At 35.5% G+C, this 23,980-nt stretch overlaps 1 protein-coding gene across 1 annotated transcript in view; it reads left to right on the top strand.

Annotated features, from left to right (window-relative positions):
* The window catches only part of MAN2A1 (mannosidase alpha class 2A member 1), a 132,459-nt gene that overhangs the window by 37,867 nt on the left and 70,612 nt on the right, over positions 1 to 23,980 (top strand). Inside the window, exons 5-11 of the mRNA XM_075138210.1 lie at positions 483 to 610; positions 2,175 to 2,348; positions 4,751 to 4,937; positions 10,457 to 10,634; positions 14,750 to 14,952; positions 20,068 to 20,253; positions 21,658 to 21,772. Of these exons, the coding sequence (XP_074994311.1) occupies positions 483 to 610; positions 2,175 to 2,348; positions 4,751 to 4,937; positions 10,457 to 10,634; positions 14,750 to 14,952; positions 20,068 to 20,253; positions 21,658 to 21,772 (1,171 nt within the window). The remainder of the gene's footprint in view (positions 1 to 482; positions 611 to 2,174; positions 2,349 to 4,750; positions 4,938 to 10,456; positions 10,635 to 14,749; positions 14,953 to 20,067; positions 20,254 to 21,657; positions 21,773 to 23,980) is intronic.

The raw sequence follows: 23,980 nt of genomic DNA, 5'->3' as shown, positions 1-23,980 counted from the left end.
TGTTTTGAGAAAGCACTTTAATGAGTGAGATGGTTTGAAGCCTTTATAGATATAATAAACTTCAAAGCTCTATCAGCTCTCTAAAACAATAAAAAGAACGGTAGATCAAAGATGGGGAGATATTAGTAGTGCGTGATGTCTAGCCATGTCACTCAATTGGCCTTCAGTACTGTGGCACATACACTTTTATTTTTGTAATCTATGCAGGAAATAGACTTCTTGATTTTAAAAAAATCAAATATTACGGCACAGGCAGTAGAGCTGGTAGTTTTCGTGGCACAGAGGCATTAAAAATTCCACTGTTCATCTATTCATTCTTTTGCTGTTTGTTTAAAGAAATGTAGTCCAGTGACGTAAGTAGCACAAGCAATTTAGATTTTGGCATCGTGTCCCTGGTAAATACCTATTGGGTATTCAGAAATTGATTTTTAAGAGTGTTTTTTCATATGCAAGATTCTGAACATAATTTACATATTTTTCAGGTTAATAAAAGATGGGCAATTTGAAATAGTAACAGGAGGATGGGTCATGCCTGATGAAGCCTCTCCTCATTATTTTGCTTTAATTGACCAACTAATAGAAGGACATCAATGGCTAGAAAAGAACCTCGGTATGTAGGTTGATCTAAAATTTAACTGTGTTAATACAGAAAGTCAATTAGAAAATGCATTTGTATTTCTTCTAAGTGTGTGCTTAGAAGGCTCTCTTTACTCTGCTTTCCTGAAACATTAAATCGGACTGCTTGCTGGAAGCTATAGGATTGAGTCTTGTATTTGCAATTACTGTTTGCAGATAGAAGTTCCTGGATGAATTGTATTTAAACAATATTATGTCATAACATTTTTTCTTGAATAATGAAATATATGCATAGTATATTAGCATAATAAAATATAACACTAGATCATGCTGAATTGTAGATCACATGCTTCTGGTATCACAAACAGTTTCCGATTGCCATTTTTGTCCTTTGAAAATCACGACAAAGGCCTTAAAATGACTTAAAAATGGATATTCCTTTCATGTGTTTGGGTCTATTCTGCAGGCTGTGTATTCATTAGGTTCTCTTATGTAAGACTTTCAAAAAAGTGAATATGAAATTTAGTTGTTGTTGTAGTAGTAATAGAGTTACAAAACCTAAACCCATTGTAATGTTAGAATTGTTCATATTTGAAAAAAAAAAAAGGCAGACTCATTCGCTTCTGGCACTTTGAGGAATTACTAAGTGCAGTAACATTGGCTGAACTGTTTTGATGGCTTTGGGAGGTTTTTTTTTTTTTTGTTTAATTCTGTAAGTACAGATAGTGTTCTATGAGTAGGGATAACCCTTTTTATACAGAAAATATTTGTACAGTGATTTTAATAGTAAGTTAACATTACTTCATCTGATTAATTGAAATTATTTTGAAAAGCTGTTTCATTATGTTTTTCTTAGATTGCAATTTCCATAAATGCAGCTTGACATAATTAAGAGATGGGGTGTGGATGGGGGAAGGCCTAATAAGAGTAATGCATTCCCTACTGTTTTTTTGGTAAAAATGTGCCGAAGGAGCCATGTTGAAGAATCACTTAAACAAGAGTTAGATATAGCTTCTTCATTTGCTAGTATGAAGTTCAGTGAAAAGACAGTATTAATCAACATGATTCTAATGATTGCCAATCAAATAAATCAAAAGGCAAGACAAGGTAGTTCCAAAGCCAACGAAGTTTAACATTACTTAAATTACACTGAAAATTCAACAAGCTACAACATCAATCCATCTCCACACATTCATTTTCTTTCAGCTTTCCTTTCCAATTGTAACATCTGTAAACTACTTAAAGTGAAAAAGGAGATGTATTTCATTATGATTCCATGTAAAGATGTTTGAGACGCAGTTGAGAGAGTGTACCAATGTAGAGTAGTAAGCTCAGGGTTTTTTGTGTAGTTAGACAGAATGCCTTGCCTTTAAGACAGTTGATTTTTTTTGTTGTTGTTGCTAATTGTTTATCTGTTTAATTCTAGCTTGTTAATTCCAGGGTGTGTTCTGCAGGAGGCTTAATATTCAGCTGTATACTTTAATTTATCTTCTCGGAAATTTTATCCTTAGTGCTCTGATTTGAATTATATTGGTATAGCTTTCTTTGAGTGAAAAGTAAAACTTTCTTCCCATTTTACTTTTTACTTGTGTCAACAGGAGTAAAACCAAAGTCTGGCTGGGCAATTGATCCTTTTGGACATTCACCAACAATGGCCTACCTTCTGAAACGCACAGGATTTTCCAATATGCTTATACAGAGAGTTCATTACTCAGTTAAAAAACATTTTGCAACGCAGAAGACACTAGAATTTTTTTGGAGACAGAACTGGGGTATGTGGTTTTCCTTTATGTCAATTTATTTTGTTAATTTACAGAGGTAAAATATGGAGAGAACTTGAATAAATATTATTGAAATCTTTACAGAACAGGTTATTTAGAGAAGCTAGTCTAGACTTGAAAATTTTAGACTTGCAGTTCTGTTAAAAAAAAAAAGTCTTTCATTTAGGTTAAGTTTCAGGGATTTTTTTTTTTTTTTTAATAACAAAGGGAATGTGAGTACCTGTGTGTTAGGAAGGGGGTTAAATATAAAAACTGTATTATTGCCCTGATAGTTCCCCTGATCTTCCTGTTTTTTCACTTTCATTTGTGCTTTTACTTTCTCTTATTTCCCTTCCCCCACATTCCTTACGAGTATATATAAAAAAGGTACATGGAGTGGAATATTCTTTTTCCTTTTCTCACTCCTTTGTTTTCTTCTTCCTGCTCCTACTATGTGGAAATAAAGTAGAGGAGAAGGAACATTTCTCTTGGAGGGGAAAAAAACCCAAAAAGACCAAAAGTGAATATTTGAAGATGGAGAGATCTGTCTTGTTTATGTTCTTACTAAGGAAAAAACTTTCAAGTAACCAGTTTTCCTGAGCTGGTGTGACAAATTAGTGTCATTAGTTACAGTAGCTTTCTGTGGACTTGAAATTTGTAGGTTATCTTTAGTCGAAAAATAGATTAAAAACATTTCACTGTTTTAACTTGCAGTGAAATTCTCATCTAAAACTTTATTCTTAGAATAAATATAATTGCTTTTTTGATATTATTTGTACAGTATAGATATTTTGATATTATTTGTACATTCTTAGGTAATGTAGTGATTATATTTCAGCAAACTGATGTTTCTGTAAATGAATATACTTTTCCATATGAATATTTTGGTTTGCTTTGTACTGTCGCAGCATTCCAATAAGCTGTATGATAAATGTATGTAGTTGAGGCTTTGGTCTTTCTGTATTTTAAAGTAAGCTAGTATGTCACTGCTTTATCAAACAGTGTCAAACAAATGTATTTACTATTGAAAGGTGATTTTGAAGCTTTTTAGTTCCTCTGTGTTTTTAATCAGATATTGTAGGAAGGAGGGTATTCAGAGAAAGCAATCTGCTGCACAAGTAAACTTCACTTGAGGAAAACATACCACTGTGAAAGAAGTTGTCAGATACTGACACTTCAGAGTTTTTTCCTTGAACATTGGTGTATGCCACTCAGTGTACAGCATACTTAATTGACAGGCCTTTTTTCCTAAATAGTTGCATATGTAAATCACATGTATGATATGGTCTAGTGTTTGGGCTTCAGAAGAAGGCTTTTCAAAACAGATCACATATCAAAGATCACTGCATACTCATCTGGCATAATACATAGACATGGTACCTGAGATAAAGCTGTAGTTGAAAAGTAAATGCACGTATTTATGGAATATTTCCTTTTTAGTAATAAGTAAGTAGTAAAATAGGAGTTTTTAAAAAAAAGATCTGGATTGGAACTTTGAAGACTTACGCTGTTAAGGTTTTGAAGAGTATTTTCATGTGTATTGTTAACATACTTAAGAGCCAGGTTCTGTGGCACATCTATAGCATTCTTCCCTTTTTTTTCAGCATAAAATTACTTTAAGTAGTTAGTGCTGGAAATAGGTAATCACCATTTAGGGGTTTTACCAGATGAGTAAACTTAAGGTTCTCTTAAAGTTCTATGAGAACATCAGGTTCTCTTTAGAGTTAAATTTTGAAAGACCTTCTTTTGAGACTTGACAAGATGTGTGTAAACCTCTGCTCCTGGTCAGTTAAACTTCACGGAATGGGCTGACTAGATGGAAAAGTTAGGATCGCAAAAATGGTCTCAGAGGTGCATAGAATTCTGTGTAATTCTATGTATAAGCGCACAGAATCTATCTACAAGTACATAGAGTTGTACTGTTAATGTATTGAGTTATATGTTCAAGAAATTAAGATATTGCTAAAGCAAACCAATTCAAATATTGTACTAATGAGGTAATGACAGGAGGGTGGTTGGTTTTTGATTCGGTTTTTTTTGGGTTTGGGGTTTTTTTTGTTTGGTTGGTTGGTTTTGATTCACTCAAAGTATAAAAGATGTGCTTTGTTCACCTCTCAAACTCTGGAGATAATGAGATTTATCTCAGTAAAAAAACCCTAACATTTTGTTCCTATCTTTCCCACTCAACTGATGCTTGATTGGAACATTCCGATCTTTGTTGTATCTCTGTTTTTAGCCTCTTTATATGTAAGGTACATATAAAGGTAGACTCCAGATATGGATATTCAAAGCAATGAATTGTCTTGATCTTATGTTTTTAATACAATTCTTGGATTAAGAACACGGACCTGATTTAGTTTTGGCAAATCTGAGAGGGTTTATTTTAAAGGTGTGCTTTATGTATTTTATTCCAGATTTGGGATCCAGTACAGATATCCTTTGTCATATGATGCCTTTCTATAGCTATGATGTTCCTCATACCTGTGGTCCAGATCCGAAAATCTGCTGCCAGTTTGATTTCAAACGTCTTCCTGGAGGAAGAGTAAGTTGTCCATGGAGAGTTCCACCAGAAGCCATTCATGCTGGAAATGTTCAACACAGGTACAGTTTTTACATATTCTGCACGGGAATAACTGTAAAAAAAAAAAAAAGATGATATCTAGCATAGCTTGGTGAATTTGTATAGTTCTTAAAATAAACTACTTGTAGGAAAATAATACCTATTACTTAACCTAGTGTTTACTCAGAAGTTCATAACATAATTGACATTGAGATTTGAAGATGGGTTATAATTAAGAAAGATGCATTGAATTTTTTTCTTTTCTATTCATGATACATGAGTCTAACTATTACTATCTCTGAATGCTAGGCAGAACATAGTCACCTGTTTGGTTATAGTCATGTTGCTGGTTTACTGTATTTTTCGTGAATTTTATGAATAGTCAGTGATTTGTTTCTTGCCAGTGGAAGACTTCAGGGACAGCATGGTGTAGTATGCTGTAACTGCAAACAGTGAGATCTTTTCCATGGTATATCCTTGCAAAACTTGGCAATCTGTGGCCTAGGTTTCCTGAAGTGGACACTGTAAATGAATCTGAGTCCTATGTCTTACTTGTCGGGGTGGGGGAGTGAATCATATTAACCTCAATCTTATTTTTCAAATAGAAACACTGTGAGTTGTTTTGCCACCGGTAAGAATCAAGTTTTACAGTTTTACTTTTCAATTTTGGGAGGAGGGGGAAAAAAAGGCAAGGGAAAAAAAAAAAGGCAATAAAATAAAGGGAAGATAGAACTACTGAAGGTTTTTGCAGAAAAAGATTATATTCTATGGACCTGTTACTATGTTTAAGCCTTCAAACCATCCCCAAGTTGAAGAGTTAGAAATTTAGGTAGGTGTTTGCAATTGTTCCAAATTGCTGAGTATAACAAACGTGTTAAGGATAGCAGGGTCACTTTTTGGTTCTAGTCTTGATGCTGAAGTTTTGAAGTGATGATGTAATGATGATGTGATGATGATGCGTTGGTTGTCTACATGTCAAGTTTGCATGTCCTTTTTCTGAGTACGAATTTTGCCAAGCATCTTGAAAACTTCACTTTGTCAGTAAAATTCAATTACAAAATTTTATCGAAAATAAAACCAAAATAAAACAGAATGCCTCACAATTGTCATATTTTAAGGTAGAAATTGGAATGATGATGGGAAAAAGCCATTGTCTTTAGAAGTAGAAAAATGAAAGCTGAATGTGACAGGAGAACAGTAGAGCCAATAGAAGAATCATTATGACACACCCAGTGCTTATCAAATGTGAAGGAAAGTTCATGTGTCTTTAAATCAAAGTTGTAAAAAGAAAAATCTTGAATATATATCCCAATTAGCTGAGACCAATATTTGTAGAAGAGTAACAGCTTGTTTAACCTGTAATATATAGGCTAGAAGTATAATGTAGAGAGCCTGCTTGGAATGCTTTTTAAGGTTTTTGTTTTTAATTAGATCTTAATTTATCCCTGCATTTCCTGGATGCAACCTTTGCATAACGATCTAAATTAGACCTGGTAAAAGAAGTGGTTCTTTCATCATATTATATGAAAACAAAGAATAAAAGAAATGAGGTCTGTAGTGAATGTATGATCAAGTTGAAGCAGTCATCATCTCAATATGGTCTCTAAAGTTGATCTTTTGCATCATCAAAAGATAGATAGTTTTGGTAGATAAACAGTTTCGGTGTCTAATAGGGAGCTGAAACAGCGGTATGGTAGATAATACCTAAGGGAAAAGTAAAATTAACGCATAGTCTTTGAGTTGGGAGCCTGGATTATTTACATTTGGAACACTGGAAGGAACATAGGAACCATACTTTGAGAGTGTAGTTTGAAATAAATCCACTAAAACACAGGAAGTAGTGTTTTGCTGGAGAATGCTAAAAGCACTACTCATGTTACAAAAAATAAAAATTTGGAATATTGTGGGCAACGAAAAACTTCTCTGATCTGACCTCTGTAACAACACAAGTTCTACAGTTGTTATGACGAGATTTATGAGATTCAGAAGTAATTGGAAAATCTATCTTTACATCATAAGCTTTCCAAGGTTAAAGCTTTGTAGAACACTAATTAATCTGTCTCTCATCTCTGATTGCTTTGTTTTTTAAGACTGGAAAAATACAGATCTACACTACATGGATCTGAAAATAGTATTTGATATACACTTGATTAATTTAGAGGCAAGGTTTAGATCACTGACCTTTCTTCAGTGCTGAAACTGAAACAAAATTGATAAAACACAGATCTTGAATACTCAGCTGGGTCTGTTGCTTTTGATTTTAATACTATTATGGCCATACATATATACTGACGAGATACTGAATTGAAAACTTCAGACTAGTAGCTGTTGGATTTATCATTGCCTTGCCACTTTAGTTGTGATTTGGTAGGAAGGAATGAAACAGAAGCCTAATTGAAAGCTTGTACTTGTTTAATTACACTTCATAACAGCTTAGATTATAAAGATTGCTGTTGCACTTGCCCTGTTTTGCAGCTGCATCCTTTTCCATATGTTTGAATGCTAGCTTTTCACACTAGCAAGAAAAAGCAGCTGTTGTTTTTTTTTTTTCCCTTGAATGGGAACAAGTTGTTTTGTTAGAGGAAGCATAGCTTCTTTTGGTGTATCTCTCTCTCTCCCCCCCATGCATGGAAATAGGAAAGAATCTGTACTGCAAGTTACGACCTGCAGAGGAGGAGTAGAAAATGGACTTTCCCCTTCACCCCCTGCTGTTCAAGAGCCCAATTTTGTCCTTCAGCTTTTTTCTCTTTGTGGTTGATCACGTTGCAAACATTCAACTGGCATTCCGAATTACATTGCTGATGTGGCATTGGTGGTTAATGTTTGTGATTGCCAACCTCGCTAATCCGAGATCACCCTCTTAGGAAGTACTCACCCTGTCTGTATAGCCATCTCCTCCATAAAATTATCTGTATAGAAAATTGCCAGTCCACCAAATGGTTTTGTTTTCTAGTTGAGATAATTGAGCAAAGAATGAGTCCCTAATGCTTCATGTGCTGTATGGGCTCAAGTAGTAGGGACTGTGAAGCCATGATCGCTGTCAAACCTGTCACGTAGGACTTGCTATAGCTGCTACAAAATTTCTTGTGATTCCCACAGACTCTGGGTGGCTACTGCTCCTCCTTCTTTGACATAGGAAGGGTCAAAACCAGCCACGTTAATTGTTTTGATACGTGTTAGCCAAGTACTTGGAATTTTTGCGTTAAAAGAACAGACTTGTGATATGAAGGGATTTTCTTAATTTGTAAAAGGTCTTAAGCATTAAGTGATAATCTGAAAGCTTCCCAAAGAAAGGTGAAAAATATTCTTGATGCTGTCGCTGACAATGTTGATATTATTCAGTGTTGCGAACTAGCAGTGCAGTTGGGGTTGCTCTGAATATTGAGAACTATATAATGCGTCTTGTGTACAATTCCAAGAACTTTTGATTGTATAAAGCCAAAAATTTGTTGTTTTTTTTTTTTAAACACATTAAAATGGAGTGGCTCCTGATATGCTATATCGATAATTATGGTGCTACAAAAAGTTTATCATGACTGATCTCTTTGGTTTTCAAATTTTTATTCAGGTAGGCAGCATAAACATATATCAAAATGTATCTAATACTGTCTTGCTGGGGAACCAGAAAGGAAGGGCGTTGGTGAGACTCAGTGGAATCTGTTTTTTTTTTTTTTTTTCTCAGAAGTATTTTTCATCTTCAGCAAATTCTGTCTGTGGCTTTCTGCTGATTCTTTCTCATTCCTGTATGAAATAGTGATTTAGGAAGTTATCTGAGGGAAACGTAAGAGGATATACCTGATTTGAGACATATAATTTTTCTTTGGTGTTTTTGCAATTGAAACTGGTTTGCAATGGAGGAAGATCCTGCTACCCGCTTAAAAACACCTAATAATCCTACAGTTATGAGTAGTTCTAAGAAAGGAAGAACAGCAACACTGATGAATTTTGCAGTAGATTTGGAAAGAAGCTGGAGGAGAACTTTGAAGAGAGATGTCAAAGTCAAATATCCTGTTAACTGTAACCTTTCCTGAAGTCTTATATTTTTCAAGACGCTCTAAAATAAAGTATGTTTCCAACTGTAGGCTGCATGTGGAAAATTTGAGTTAGGCTGGCTTCTTAGAAGGTAAAATTACGAAGTCTTGTGTTGTGCCAATTGTTCTGTTAGTTCTGTGGAGAGGAAGTCTTTATGTTTAAATGGGCAACCTGTTGAAAGTCATGAAAAATATTGATTCAAGCCTAAATACTTGGATCTGAACTATAAATCAAACTATAGACAGAGAGCGGGGGGGGAAACCACTACTTGGGTCTATTCTAGTCTCAGCAGAACTATGTAGATCCTTAACTAAAGATATTGTTGTGCCCCCTTTCTTCCTCCAGAATACAGTCAGACCTTGTGTTTACTCAATACTTTTATAATCTGATAAACAAATAAACCCTGACTTGCTGATCAAAGAGATATGGGTTTCAAATATATTGGACTAGATTCAATTCTCACATAAATGTTTTTACATAACAAATCTTCAAGAGTATGAGTTGAAAGTAGATTTCGGTAGACCACCTATTAAAAAGACTTATAGAAACAAAAAGCTCACTGGAATCTGGATTTTGCTGCTATTTTCTCTTTAAAACTTTGTCATTTATATTCCTGTTCTCTTAAATATGTTACTATGGTTTATACTCTGTGCTAAAATTATTTCCGTAACTTTAACTAGAGAGGATCAGCATCTGAAGATTTTGATAATGATTGTGATTAGAAGGGTGGGAAATGGACCTTTTCAGTAAGCTAGACATTAGACTTGTAACTTAATAAATTGCTACTTAATGATAGAACTGATATTTTACCCATCAAAGAGTTAGTAGGTGCCAAAGGATAATTTGACTGCCTTTTTTCTGTGTGCATGTGTAGGTTTTTTGTTTGTTTGTTTTTTTCTAAAGGCCAAAAGCAGGGTTTAATTTTTCAGGACGTGCTTAAAGCTTAAGAGGACTGGCTCTAAGACAGGTAAGAAGCTGGCTGAAGGGGGAACAGTGATGATTAGTAGTGAACTTCCTCCAGAATTTTTTTTTTTTTTTTTGCAAGGCTGGGGTTCCTCAAAGATTATTTTATGAGCAGTTTTTCTGTCAAGGACATGAAGATATGAAGCAAAGTATCCAAGGGAATTACCAGAGGGGATGAGACAAGCTTGCTTATTATTATAAATAAGGGCTGGAGAGGATTAGGATTGTTATCTAAATATAAAGCAGGTAAACATAATTTAAACTGAAGGTTAGTTTTGGCACAGGAACAAATTGATGCAGACTGACCTACTGTTTGAGATGGAGCTTGATAAGCTTATTGGAGGATTTAATTAGCATAGTGTTTGCAACAATAGTAGGTTAAATGCGATGTCCCAGTGGGGGGAATTCCATCCAGCTTTTTGTTACAAAATGAAATAGCAGAGTTTTGTATGTCTTATTTAGAGTCACCCTAATGCACAACTTGATATCTAAGAATTGTTTCGTCAAATGCTGACCTTTATCCTTCTGCTTGCTAAATTGCCTTTTTTTTTCTCCCCCCCTCAAGGGCTTGGATGATTTTGGATCAATACAGAAAGAAGTCAAAGCTTTTCCGTACTAAAGTTCTGTTGGCTCCACTAGGGGATGATTTCCGCTATGCTGAGAGCTCAGAATGGGATCAGCAGTACCAGAATTATCAAAAGCTGTTTGATTATATGAATTCTCATCCTGAGTGGCATGTTAAGGTAAATACAACACTTTTTCTGGTTTGTGGAGAAAACAATATTTATCAGTATTTTGAGATTCTTCATTGAAAAAAGCTGTGGTTTGGGTTTAAACTGTGGAGCTTTATATATTATTTAACAGCAGATTGGTTTGTCTCGGCAGATTACATTTTTTTACTTTTACCATCTCCTCTCCCTCCAGAACAAAAACTTTGCTATTAATAATATCTGCTTGAAAACTATAAATAGTATCCAAACTCGATTATTTTAGAGAACAGCTATTAGGTTTGATTGTTTTCTTAGTACTCTTGTTTTCTCAGGCTTCCGGCATTGTTATTTAAGGCACGCAGGCTTTGTTATTTAAAACTATTGTATTTTCTTATTAAAAGTTCAAGCAAATTTTGTTGCTTTGCTTGGGTCCTCTTGGTTTTATGTCCCAAAACAAACAAACAAATAAACCTAACAGGCGCCATTGCTGGCACACATTGTTGAATACAGTAAAATCTAAGAGATTGACCTGGCTACAAAAGAAGTGAATATACTAACGCAATTATCAGGTGAGATGTTACTTAAAATCATTAATTATGTTTGAGTGTTAATGTGCACATTCATACATTCTAATGTGTAAGCTGAGTACTTTAGAGACTTCTTTTACTGTACATGTTCTCTGTACTCAGACATCTTTTCATGATCTTTCATCATGGGAATAAGAAATAGGGGACCCCAACCTTGTTTTTTCTTGAGTATCACATGATAGAGCACTATTGCTGCTTTCACATTTAGGCTTTTTAAACCTGGTCTGGTCTCTTTCATATATTGTTTGTGTGTGCATCTTTTTTTCCTCATCTTTTCTGAGACCTCCCCCCATTCCCTCCAACTGCAGATTTGAGTAATGCCTGTAGTGTGTTAATACTTCCTGCTGAGTTCTGGACTTGTGTTCCGCATAAGAAAGATGATCTTTTAGGATTACAGCTTGTCCAAGAGCTGGATTTTGCACTTGTTTCCTATGGGATGTGAGTGACGTGATATATGTGAATGCCTTCTATGTCTTACTGGAGGGAGACAGACCTTGAGGGTACTCTTTTAAATCTTTTAAATCTAAAGCCATCTTTTAAATCTAAAGCTTGCTGCTATCACCAGCTTTACTCCCCTCAAAATGGATGTAGTCTGCAGGTACTTACTCTTTGGATACTAACAGCAGTATACTTTCTGTAGTCTCCATTCCTACTAACTGAGGCTGGATGATTTCTTTTCTGAGGCAAATCCTGAAGGCTCTAGCTCTGAGGTCATTCTTCAAGGACCACTCGTGTCCTGAGACATCTGAAAGATCCTTATCTGAAAGGTTCTGCTCAGCCCGTTGTGAAGGACTCTAGGAGTCTACTTCATTAGCCTTGGCTTGCCCACCTGGATTAATGCCTTGGGAATCACACCAGCCCTTGGGGCCCTCGTAGAAGTATCCAAACCTTTTTCTGGTTCTTAATACCCAGACAAAAAGATATGCAATCCGCTGATTCAGCCAGTTTGTACCTAGGATACTTTGCTCAGCTGGAGCACTGTTGGTGCTGGAGCGTGTCTCCTTTTAATTTTATTTATTTTGCTGGGTTTTTTCTTTCTGTCTCTGTTTTTTGGGGTTTTTCTTTTTGCTTGTTTGTTGTTTGTTTGGGTTTTGTTGTGTTTTTTTTTTTAAACTGATACCATTTATCCTTGGAAATATGAGCTTAGGTGGAGAACTTCCACCCTCTGCTGCCCTTTCCCTAGTGGACTGTAACTCCACAGGCAAGTAAGAGGTCAGGCTCAGCTTCCTGAGAACCTAGATTATATAAAGGAAGAGTTCACATTTCTTCCTTAAGTGCTGAGATGCCTAGGATATTACTACTTACACAAGGGACTGCCTACTCTGCCTTTCTGATCTTATGAGAGATTTACCCTTTCAGACAAATTTGAGATGTTTATCTGGTGGATATATCTGTTAGCATTGAGATTCTCATGCCAGCAACTATTCTATAGTCCTAAAAGTGTGTGGTAGATTACTGGAAAAGATATCTATTCTGCTCTCAGGGAGTTTAATCTCCCATTTGGATATCTCCTTTACATCTATTATGTGTAAATTAAGCTGAGACTCTTTATATGCCAATAGAAGACTCTACCAGGTTATTTCACTATTTCCACTCGGCTGACATTAGAATGAGTTTTCTTCAATTGTGCTGGTTCCTTTGGTGAGGTTTTCTTCCTCTGATGTAACCCAGCATACAGAAGGGAGCTTACCTATACCTGATTTCTCTTGGTCTATTGATTTTCTTTTTTTTTTTTCCTTCTGAATTATGTCTTGAGGTATCTATGATAGTCAGGGAAAAGGCCAAGTGTCCTAGAAGTGCCTGATAAGGCAAGGTTCACTGTTATTGGGATTTCTGTGGCAATGTCTCTCTTTCTCTGCTTTACTGCCATTCAAAGTGGCAAGTTATTGTACTGTATCCACCTAACAGATACTAGGATCTTCTGAATGATTTTGAAGAGTGAATACTGTTTGGTGTGTTTTTTTTTTTTTTTTTCCAAAATGTTGAAATAGCCCATCTTTGTTGACACAGTCATAGTCCTTATATTCCAAGTCACTTTAAAAAGATTTTTACTAAAAGCTTGTTTTCTGGTGTTGTAAATTGTAGCATGCTACTTTGTATGCTTGTTGTTAAAAATAAAAAATATGAAAAAACCAACCCCCCATGATCCCCCTCCCAAAAAAAACCCAAAAATCAACAAAACAAAAAAAGTTACTTAATTTAAATTTGAAGAATTATCATTATAGTTTATTATGAGGATACTTATGGTAATGTGATCTTCTGAGCTGTTCCCACTTCCATTAATTATTTTTCCACCCTCATTCAAAATCCAGTTTGCCTTCTACGCCTTTAACAACAGCTCTCAATGCTGGCAACATTGCCATCAGTCTCTCTCCCTTTTTTATTTTCCCCCTTTTTTTGTAGCCCTCAAGCTTTAGGGTACCATCTTTTAACCTACCTTGTAAAAGGCTGTTATTGCCTTATTGGTCTGAGCATTTTTAAAAATGACCAGAAGATAATGAATTTTTTGTACTCCCCCATGTTACATCTCTAAACACAATCCCTTTTCTTTATAGTTTAAAAAAAAAAAGCTTCTGAAAGCAAATGCTAACTTGGGTTAAGTATACGTTGGAGACCTGGAGAACAACAGAGTTAATTTTGAAAATGCAGGATTAAGACAACTATGCTCTTGTTGCATTACATTAAGTTTCTTTCTGACATCTACTTATGTAATATTGACATATTACTTAGCTCATGTATTAGAGACTTACTCATAAGGCACAGAAGAATGCTTTCCTTATTTGTTGAGATTTAGCTTGTATTTTAGATACCGATTCATACTTACAAAGAAAAAAAAAGTATTTCATATTTCATGAATCATAGAATCATAGAATGGTTTGGGCTGGAAGCGACCTTTAAAGGTCATCTAGTCCAACCCCCCTGCAAGGAGCAGGGACATCTTCAACTAGATCAGGTTGCTCAGAGCCCCGTCCAACCTGACCTTGAATGTTTCCAGGGATGGGGCATCTACCACCTCTCTGGGCAACCTGTTCCAGTGTTACACCACCCTCATTGTAAAACATTTCTTCCTTATATCTAGTCTAAATCTACCCTCTTCTAGTTTAAAACCATTCCCCCCTGTCGCAACAGGCCCTGCTAAAAAAGTATGCCGCCGTCTTTCTTATAAGCCCCGTTTAAGTACTGAAAGGCTGCAATAAGGTCTTCTCAAAGCCTTCTCTTCTCCAGGCTGAATAACCCCAACTCTCTCAGCCTTTCTTCACAGGAGAGGCGTTCCATCCCCCTGATCATTTTTGTGTCCCTCCTCTGGACCTGCTCCAACAGGTCCATGTCTGTCTTGTACTGAGTTGAAATGAAGTTGAAATGCTTTTGGAAGAGCTATTCAGCTTGTCTGAAAAATGTGCAGGAAAACTTTAAAGCTTTTTAGAATAGGATTTCTGCTATAATTCTGCTGGAAGACTGGCATATTTCTGCAATATATATGAAACCGAGCATATTCATTGTTTTCATATGTCTAAATAAAGAAAACGGAACTATGTTATAGTAATTTTATTTTTCATTCAGGCCCAGTTTGGAACTTTATCAGATTACTTTGAAGCTCTGCGCAAAGAAAGCAGTTTGAGTGAAAAGAGCAGCAATTCATTTTTCCCTGTTTTAAGTGGAGACTTCTTCACTTATGCAGACAGAGATCATCATTACTGGAGTGGATACTTTACCTCACGACCCTTCTATAAACGACTGGATAGAGTCCTGGAGTCCTACTTACGGTAAGTACTGCCATCCAGTAAATTCATAACATATGTCTTGGCACACGGGAGGGATGAATGTATAAGTATTCTAAATCTGTTGGACAGATGAAAAAGTGATTTTGAAATGCACAGTTTAAGTTTACTTACAATAAGAATAGCCTAAACGGCCCCCAAATGTAGTTCTTGTTACAAAGATTAGGCGGTGTATCTGTTTTTTTAGTAAATTCACAGAAATACAACCATAGTTTTTCCATCCAAACAAGTAAGTTTTTCTAAAATACTATTCAAGTTATCAGCAAGTCCTGATTCCATGAAAAATAGCAGGTAGTATGCTTTTTATTTCTGTATTGGATTTGGGTAGCTGTCAGACCAATCTGTCATTATGGCTATACTGTGAACTCTCTTATAGAGAAATACAAAGCTGTGAATTTTACAAGAGTTGTTAGAGGCAGTTGAGAAGTAGTCAGGAATATTGTGTGCTCAGATTGTAAGGTACTGCTCTGCTGAAAAGTGTTTGCATCTTCTTTAAAGAAAAAAATATTGTTAAAACTGAGTTTTTAGACACAGAATCATAGAATCATTGAGGTTGGAAAAGACCTCTAAGGTCATCGAGTCCAACCGTCAATCCAAATCACCATGCCCACAAAACCATGTCCCTAAGCGCCTCACCTACACGTCTTCTAAATACTTCCAGGGATGGTGACTCAACCACTTCCCTGGGCAGCCCGTTCCAAGGCCTGACCACTCTTTCAGTAAAGAAATTTCTCCTAATGTCCAATCTAAACCTCCCTCGGTGCAACTTGAGGCCATTTCCTCTCATCCTATCACTTGTTACTTGGCAGAAGAGACCAACACCCACCTCACTACAACCTCCCTTCAGGTAGTTGTAGAGCGCGATGAGGTCTCCCCTCAGCCTTCTCTTCTCCAGTCCCAGTTCCCTCAGCCGCTCCTCATAAGATTTGTGCTCCAGACCCTCCACCAGCTTTGTTTCCCTTCTCTGGACACGCTCCAGCACCTCCATGTCCTTCTTGTAGTGAGGGGCCCAAAACTGAACACAGTATTCGAGGTGCGGCCTCACCAGTGCCGAGTACAGGGGCACGATCACCCCCCTGCTCCTGCTGGCCACACTATTTCTGATACAGGCCAGGATGCCATTGGCCTTCTTGGCCACCCGGGCACACTGCTGGCTCATGTTCAGCCGGCTGTCAGTCGGCACCCCCAGGTCCTTTTCCTCTGGGGAGCTTTCCAGCCACTCTTCCCCAAGCCTGTAGCGTTGCCTGGGGTTGTTGTGACCCAAGTGCAGGACCTGGCACTTGACCTCATGCAGTTGGCCTCAGCCCATCGATCCAGCCTGTCCAGGTCCCTCTGCAGGGCCTTCCTACCCTTGAGCAGATCAACGCTCCCGCCCAACTTAGTGTCATCTTAACCAAGTGGTTCTCCTTTGTAAGTGGTTCTTCCTTGTAGCAACTGTAGATAAGATGCATTTATCTGTAAGATGATTTATCTGTATCTTAAGGCTCCAGAATGTAATCTGGGACAGATGCATATGATGTAAACCCTGGACATTTCATCTGTTTCCAAAACTTGGAAACTGTTTCCAAACGATTATTCGTCCAAAGTTCCAAAAGATTATTCTGCCAAGGATCCTTAGTCAAAGGACACTTTTTGTCTTCTGAAGGGACCCTTTAAAATACACCCATTGTAGTGCTTCTATATGCTGTTCAGACCTTTTTGTGCTGGAGAAGAACTTCTGTAATGCTGAGAAATCCTTCCTTCAGGATTTCTTACAATTTTTTTCGTGCTGTAATGGCTGCTGCAGTAGTGGAAGAAGCAAGAGAGGTGTGGAAAATAGTGTTCTGGGAGCATGGAAAGTAGCGTTTTAGAGACAGATACAAGTACATTTCAGAAGAGAAACCTCCATATCTAGCAGAATCTGTTTTCCTTCTTCCAAGGAATCAGGTCTTTACTCTGGCAAAGTGGAGGCTTTGCAAACTCAGGACATAGTTACTCTGTGATCTGTAGTATGTTTTCCTTGTAATGAAAGAGGCTTTTTCTAGCCTTCTCTCTGCACTCTAAGAATACAGAGTAAGAGACCTGAGGAAATAAAGAGAATTAGTGAAGAAGGAATCAATAGAAAGACTAAGAAATGTGTAAGGAGAAGTGAGATCAAAGGCCTGGGAATAGAAAGGTGTTAGGGAAGAGACAATGTAACATAACTTCGAAGGCATTACCTTGACCAGCAAGGAGAAAAGTTTCACAAATGGGAAAGCCGGGAGGAAAGAAGCCAAGGACTGTCAGGAAGGAGAAGAAAAATAAGACCAAAGCTGAGAGGAATGACAAAAAGGAAAGCAAGGATTCCTTTGACAGAAGAATATAAAAATAATATAGTAAGGAGAAGTTATTAGAGGAGTGACTTCTGCAATGTTTTAATCAGAACTTTTGAATGTTACAAGTGTTATGCTTAATTTATGTACAAACCCAAGAATGTTAGAAGATCAGAAAGAGGGCATTTTTAAGGCTAACAGTAATTAGGAAGTTTGACAACTATTCAGAAATAGTTTACAAATAGAGTATCAAGCATCACTAAGAATATGATTGTCTTAGAAGTTTGTTTAGTGTAATAATGGAAAGATGCAAAGAACAACAGCATAGTTGGGGGCAAGTTAGGAATGCATTCTGTGATTTCATTCTTTACAGATGTAATCAAGGAAAAATTGTGGTAGGTCTGCAAAAAAGATTGTTGAAGTAAATCAGAATCAGGACAAGAGCCACAGTAATACTTCTAACTGTACAGATGGATAGAAAAGACTACATCTTGAAGTTCAGAAACTCTTGGAAAAAATATTTATTGTTTATTTAGGTTACAGGTAAAGTGAATCTAAAGGTAACCTAGTGTAGGCTTTGAGCAATCAGTGAAACAAATTTTGATCTATTTGCAGTGTCCCATCAGGTGACAGTGACAAATTACAACAAAGTGGGTAATCTGTGGTAACTATTTAGGTAATCTGCAGTAGTTTGAAATAGAGGTGAGAAAACCAGGGCTTTAATATCTTTCCATAAAAGCTGTATAGAGAGAGGTAAATACTTACTTATAAGTCGAAGTGTTTTCTAATATAATATTTCTTGTGGTTTCGCTTCTGAGTGTCTTTCATCTTTGACCATTGAACCGTTCTAATGTTTAGAATAATATTGAGACTTGAAAGGAAAATTCTGCATCTAAGAGACTGATGTACTGAGTGGATCTGTAAAATAGAATCAATTATTTTTCTGAAAGGCAAGAGAGTTCTGAGTGTTCTTTATAGACAAAATGGATTTAAAGTGAAGTTCTGGAAGTAGTATGAACTGAAAATGTATTTACTATACAGCTTCATTTTAATGTTATTTCTTTTGGGTTTAAGATTGTTATCTTGTTTATAAATAATGGACTTCCCTATTTCAAAAAAAAAAAAATTTAGGTGGATTGTGGGGAGGGAGATGTAACCTGTATTTTGAGGACTAAAATTTTTTGTGTTTTCTTCTGCGTAGCTGCAGTTGGGTCAGTGTTTAGTGGCTAAGGCAAATTTTTTAAAAAAGCTAAAACACTTTGAGACAGTGTTTATCCACTAGATGAATGTGCATCTGGTGCCTTTTTAGCTACAATATACTTGTTTTCCTTTCAAGTTAAGCTGTAATAGGACAAAGTAGGAGAAATGCGTAGATGTGGGAAGTTGCACTATAAAACATTAAAATCACCGCCATTAAGCTTAAGTTCACTAGTAATAAAAAAAGGAATTACAACCTTTAACATCTTGGTTTTGTGTGTAGCTTCTGAGCAGTATCTTACCTGTAAGAGCAAAATCTAATCCTATTCCTCAAATATTGACAATATTGAAATGAATTGAGCTGTTTTATGTACAGTGTACTTTTCAGTTTAGTTTGACACATGCGACTTGCAGTTTTTACATAGTTGTCACCTATGTGATGCATAAAGACAAAAAGACCAAACTGAATCCAAAGGTATTTTTCATGTTAACAGTAAATATCAGTGCACGGTCTGAAAACCCATGATTTTAAAATTTGTTGTTGTACCTACTTTAAATTTGAACACATACACTCACTGACAGCTTGGGTAAATGTAAAAGTTAAGGTATTTTCTTTTTTTTTTTTAATTTTTTTATTTGTATGCTTAGAAGTTAGTTTTACATTTTTTTCAAGAACATACGTTATTTTGTTTTCTTTGCTTTTTATAACATTAACCTGTATCTTTTTGGTTTCTTCAAACACTTGAGAAATCTTCATTAAGCTCAAATAAAGTTTGAAAAGGAATCTGACTCTTTTCAGACTTACAAAAACAGAACTGTAACATTTCAGGAAAAGGAGATGAGAAAAAAAAGTTAACAGATGGTTTCCCAGAATTTCTATAGGCATTTTTGTTAGTCAGATATTCATAATGACTGGCAATTATAGTTTGTTGGGTTTTTTTTGTAAAATGAATTTAGATTCTCATAAAGCAAGTGAGAACCTAATGGTAATATTTTAGTGCTAGGCTTTTGCGTAAGAAATAGGAGAGAAGGGCTCTGCATTCTGTTCAGTCTAAGGGTTTTTGAATCCCATCTTCTTACCTTTCAGGTGATTGTATAGTGAGCAGGTGCATGAACTGCCTAAGTCGTTAGCATAATTTAGTTTGCTTAAAATACAAATGGCAGAATAGATACTATATAGAGTGTACAGATTAATATATTTCTTTAAGATAATTTTATTTGTTTAGTAAGTTGCTTTTTGAAATGGGAATTGTATGTTTCCTGTAAGGCAGTCTATCCTTACTGTATCATTTTAAGATCAGATCTGTATACCTCACACATTTGAAAATAGTATGTTACTTTGTACTGGCATATTTTTATTTTAAAGCTCTGTTTTCTATTTCTGAAGTCTTGCAGGAAGCTTACAAGGTGTGATACTAATTGGTGCAGTGCAGCAGTGATTTTTAACTGTTTGAAGCTAGAAACAGGCTAAAAAATACAACATAAAGGTTTAAAGAACTCATGGAACTAGGCATGAGGAAAGATATAAAAACATCAGTTTATTCTTCAGGTAAAAATGTGCTTTTTGCTTTTTAAACCTATATAAATACTTGATTCTTCTCTGCAATTCCAGGGCAGCTGAAATTGTCTACTCCTTGGCTTTGGTACAGTCCAGTAAATCTGAGAAGATGAGTGTATTTCCTTCAGTGGATAACTATAAATTGCTGACAGAAGCTCGGAGGAACCTTGGACTCTTTCAGCATCATGATGCTATTACAGGAACATCTAAAGATTGGGTAGTTGTGGATTATGGCACTAGGTAATTCATTTTAAATACATAAACTTAAATCTTTATTTCCCTTTGCTTTTTTAAAACGGAAGTATTTATTTCAGGCATACAGATTTGCTAGAGCTAGCCACATACTCAGTACTGAAAGTGTAGTCGTGCTTTATAAGAGAAGTGGATTGATTACCCATGCTCTTCATTTATGAAATATTTTTTAATCCTCTGAAGTAAGAATTTGAGGTCCAAACAAAATTTCTTAGGTTTCAAAAGAAGCTAGGTAGACATGATACTGAGAGTTCTTTAATAACAGGCTATTATTTTCTGCAGTAACTGTTGTATAGGAGAACATTTTATAACTGTCTTGTGCTAAGCAATGATCAAGAAACATGCTAATTTAAGCATATATTCCTTGGAAAATCCCACACCCTCTGTAAGCTACCTTTCTTCAATGTGGGAAATCTTTTCCATGTTGCCAATCTTCTACTTAATTTGTCTGTTGTTGTTTATTGCTATTATATCTGGTGGGTAGTTGCTTACTTAGTATTGAGAAATTATTCTGCTAGCTACTTTCTGGAACTTTTTTGAAGGAGAGTGTATGATATATATATATATATATGTATGTCTGTGTATGTAGATATATGCTTTAATTATGCATTTGTTCAAAAAATTGCTACATGTTGGAACATTAGGCACTAGTAAATTTGAGGTACATGATGGTAGAGCATGTCCATTAAATAAATTATTGTTTTAGATGCCTCTAAAATACTCTTTCTCGGTTTAAACTACTACATTCATGACAAGTATTTTTAAATTCCATAAATTTGTTAGTTTTTTGTCTATTAAAGCATAGGTATAATCAAGGTATAAACATGTGCAATGCACTTGGTTATGATAGGGTAAAATAAAGGCTTTTTTCACTTTACAAATAAAATTACACAGCTATGCATTTAAGAATTTGTAAACCTTGTGTCCATTGAAGCAATGGAAATAATGGTAATAATTTAAATTTTTGTGTTTCTGATTGTTTTTCTAATACTGCTTAAAGGAAATCTTGACTTTGTGACCAGCGTTTCAGGCTTGTCTCCACTGTAGATACTGGAAATCAAACATATAAAACACAAGCTTTCCCAAGAGTAGTATTTTGAAAAATTACTTGGTATTTTGAGGGTATATGTTTTGTAGCGTAACATTGGAGTGGAGATGTACCTCGTTTTCAGTATGCAAGGTAGGAATATGATGAAATTCAGAATATTTCTGCATTTTGCAGTCTGGTCATCCATTGCAAGTAGCTGTTGTTAATTTCATGCTATATTGATATTAAAAATTACATTTATTTTTCTGTAACTCATACTTTTGAGTTATTTAATCTTTTAAAATTTTGATGTTATCACATTGAATAAAAACAACTGAAAACTAAGACTTTAAATTTTTTAACAGGCTTTTCCATTCAGTAATGAACTTGAAAAAAGTGATAATTGACTCTGCTCATATTCTTATCCTAAAGGATAAAGGTGCTTATAATTATGACATATCAACGCCGTTCCTGAAGATGGTGAGCTATCTTTCTTGATTTTCTCCAAAAATAAACTGTGAACTATGTCTTTTCAATACAGTTTGAGTGGCCTGGGAAAAGTCAGAATGAAATTTGCTGCTAATACCTGCTCAGAAATCTTCTACTTATCACTGTTCATATTAATTGAAGATATTCGAAAGTAAAAAGTGAAAACTTCAGCAATTAATGCTGAAAAAAACTCCACACATCTAAAGTAAATGGCCTTTGTTCCACTTTGTGAATCACATAGTAAAAGCAGGTGTTCTAATTTTCTTGTGGGCATAAATTTGTTGGTGACTTCAGTGACATGCATATGATAAGTGAATATATAACAGTATGTAGTCTTGTAATTTGACTTTGCTTATTACTTAACAAATGTAGGAAAAGGAAAATTTCCATCCTGAACATAAACCTAAGGTGAATTTGCAAGACCAGGTCTAGACAAGACCTTGTACTTTTTTCCTTAGCTGAAATTATTCGAAACAGGAATCTACCGATGATAAAGTCAGCAACAGATCTCCACATAACATTCTGAGACCCATTTTACAGTGAATAGAGCCTTGAAGTAAAACACTTGCTAATATTGTTTCCTTTCAAAATTCTCAAGTTTCTTCACTTTCTGAACAAAAGCTCTCTGCTGTGATAGCTAGGTAGTCTTAGGAAATCTACCTAAGTTCATACATCTGGAATAGAGAGGAGATGCTTTAGTTTCTTAGTGCATAAACGTAGCAGGAGTAAGACAGTCTTTATTATGCGATTACCTCACACTTCTAACATAACTAACATGACGTATATTCTGCTGGCTTAGATGTGCCGGATTGTTATACCTTGAATTAGGCTTCCAGACACATATATTTAAAAAAAAATAAATTGTTAAAATAGTTCTTTATACATTTTATGACTTTGATACTAATATATATGTGCGTGCTGCATATATGTGCCTGTGGGTGTGTGCTGTGTGGATGTGTGCCACAAATATGTCATTTTTCTCCCGGTTGGAAAGGCTAAGGAAATGAATGTCCACCTTCATAAAGTAAGAGTATTTGGAAGTAGTTCATGGAATGAAGTTTTCACTTCTGCTCTGAATTGTATTGGAGGATGTTGTGATGTTACATTTTTACTAAACTTTCATTGTTCCTGTTCTTTATGAATCTGGATTAAGACAACTGGATTGTAGAAGTACTAATTCCTGTTTAAACTGTATATTGCCGAGGAGCATACTAAGTCAAACCCACTATTACCACTGTGAAAGCAGAAATGAAAAAGAAAGTTCTTATTTCAATGAATTTATTATCTATATAAAACGGGGAAAAAAAAGGTGATTACAGAAGTAAATTATGATTTATCTGTATGATATATAGTAACTGCAGCATATCATAAACCTAATATTCCCACAGTGCTTTGGTTACCACAGCAAAAAGTTTTCAATGCAGGATTTGTAGAATGCTAATGGGAGAACTTCAGGATGTTTACAAAAAACCTTTTGCAAACCTTGAGCAAGTGGGAAGTTCAAAGGCATTTGTTTCGAAATACCATTATATGAACCAATAGGAATGTAACAGTACATCAACAGCTTGGCTGTTCTCTTACTTAAAGACTAATGCAATAGTGAAAGCAATGGCCTGTCACTGCCTTTTCTCACTGGAAGTGAGCAGTGGGTCATATTGTATTTAAGAAAAGAGAGAAACCAGTGAAAAATAAGAATTCATCAGTATTGTGAAACAATTCTTCAAGTAGTTTATATCACATAGAAATCATACACCCCCCCAATTATGTTTTTTGAAAATTTTCTTTATGTACAGTACAAGGTAACAACAAGATTTGTCAGAAGACTAAGTTCTAAATCCTTGTGCTAAACCTTGTGTAGGGTTTCAGAGAGTAAATTTAGCAAGAGTAAGTTAGTAAAAATATATAAGTATTTGCAAAATTTGAAGGAAGTTGGCGATTATGATGTCTTGTATGCAAAAATGAAAACATGGGGATGACAATTTGATAATGGTGTCTAATAAGAGACGTTTAATGAAAGCAAAGGTTTCTCAATTAATTGGTCAAAATGAGCCTTTTTCTTTTGTCAGTCTGAAGTACTTAGTTTATAAACTTTGTGGTTCATCATCCTGTGTAATGTATTAAAATAGGCTTCTGTTTATGGCTGGCATGGTTTTGAACTTCATAAAGTTCATATAATAGACAAAGCTCATATATTATACG

The sequence above is a fragment of the Calonectris borealis genome, chromosome Z (genome assembly GCF_964195595.1).
Source record: "Calonectris borealis chromosome Z, bCalBor7.hap1.2, whole genome shotgun sequence".
Taxonomy (NCBI): Eukaryota; Metazoa; Chordata; class Aves; order Procellariiformes; family Procellariidae; genus Calonectris; species Calonectris borealis.
The sequence above is the reverse complement of the archived record's forward strand: the minus strand, read 5'-3'. Positions and strand labels throughout refer to the sequence as shown.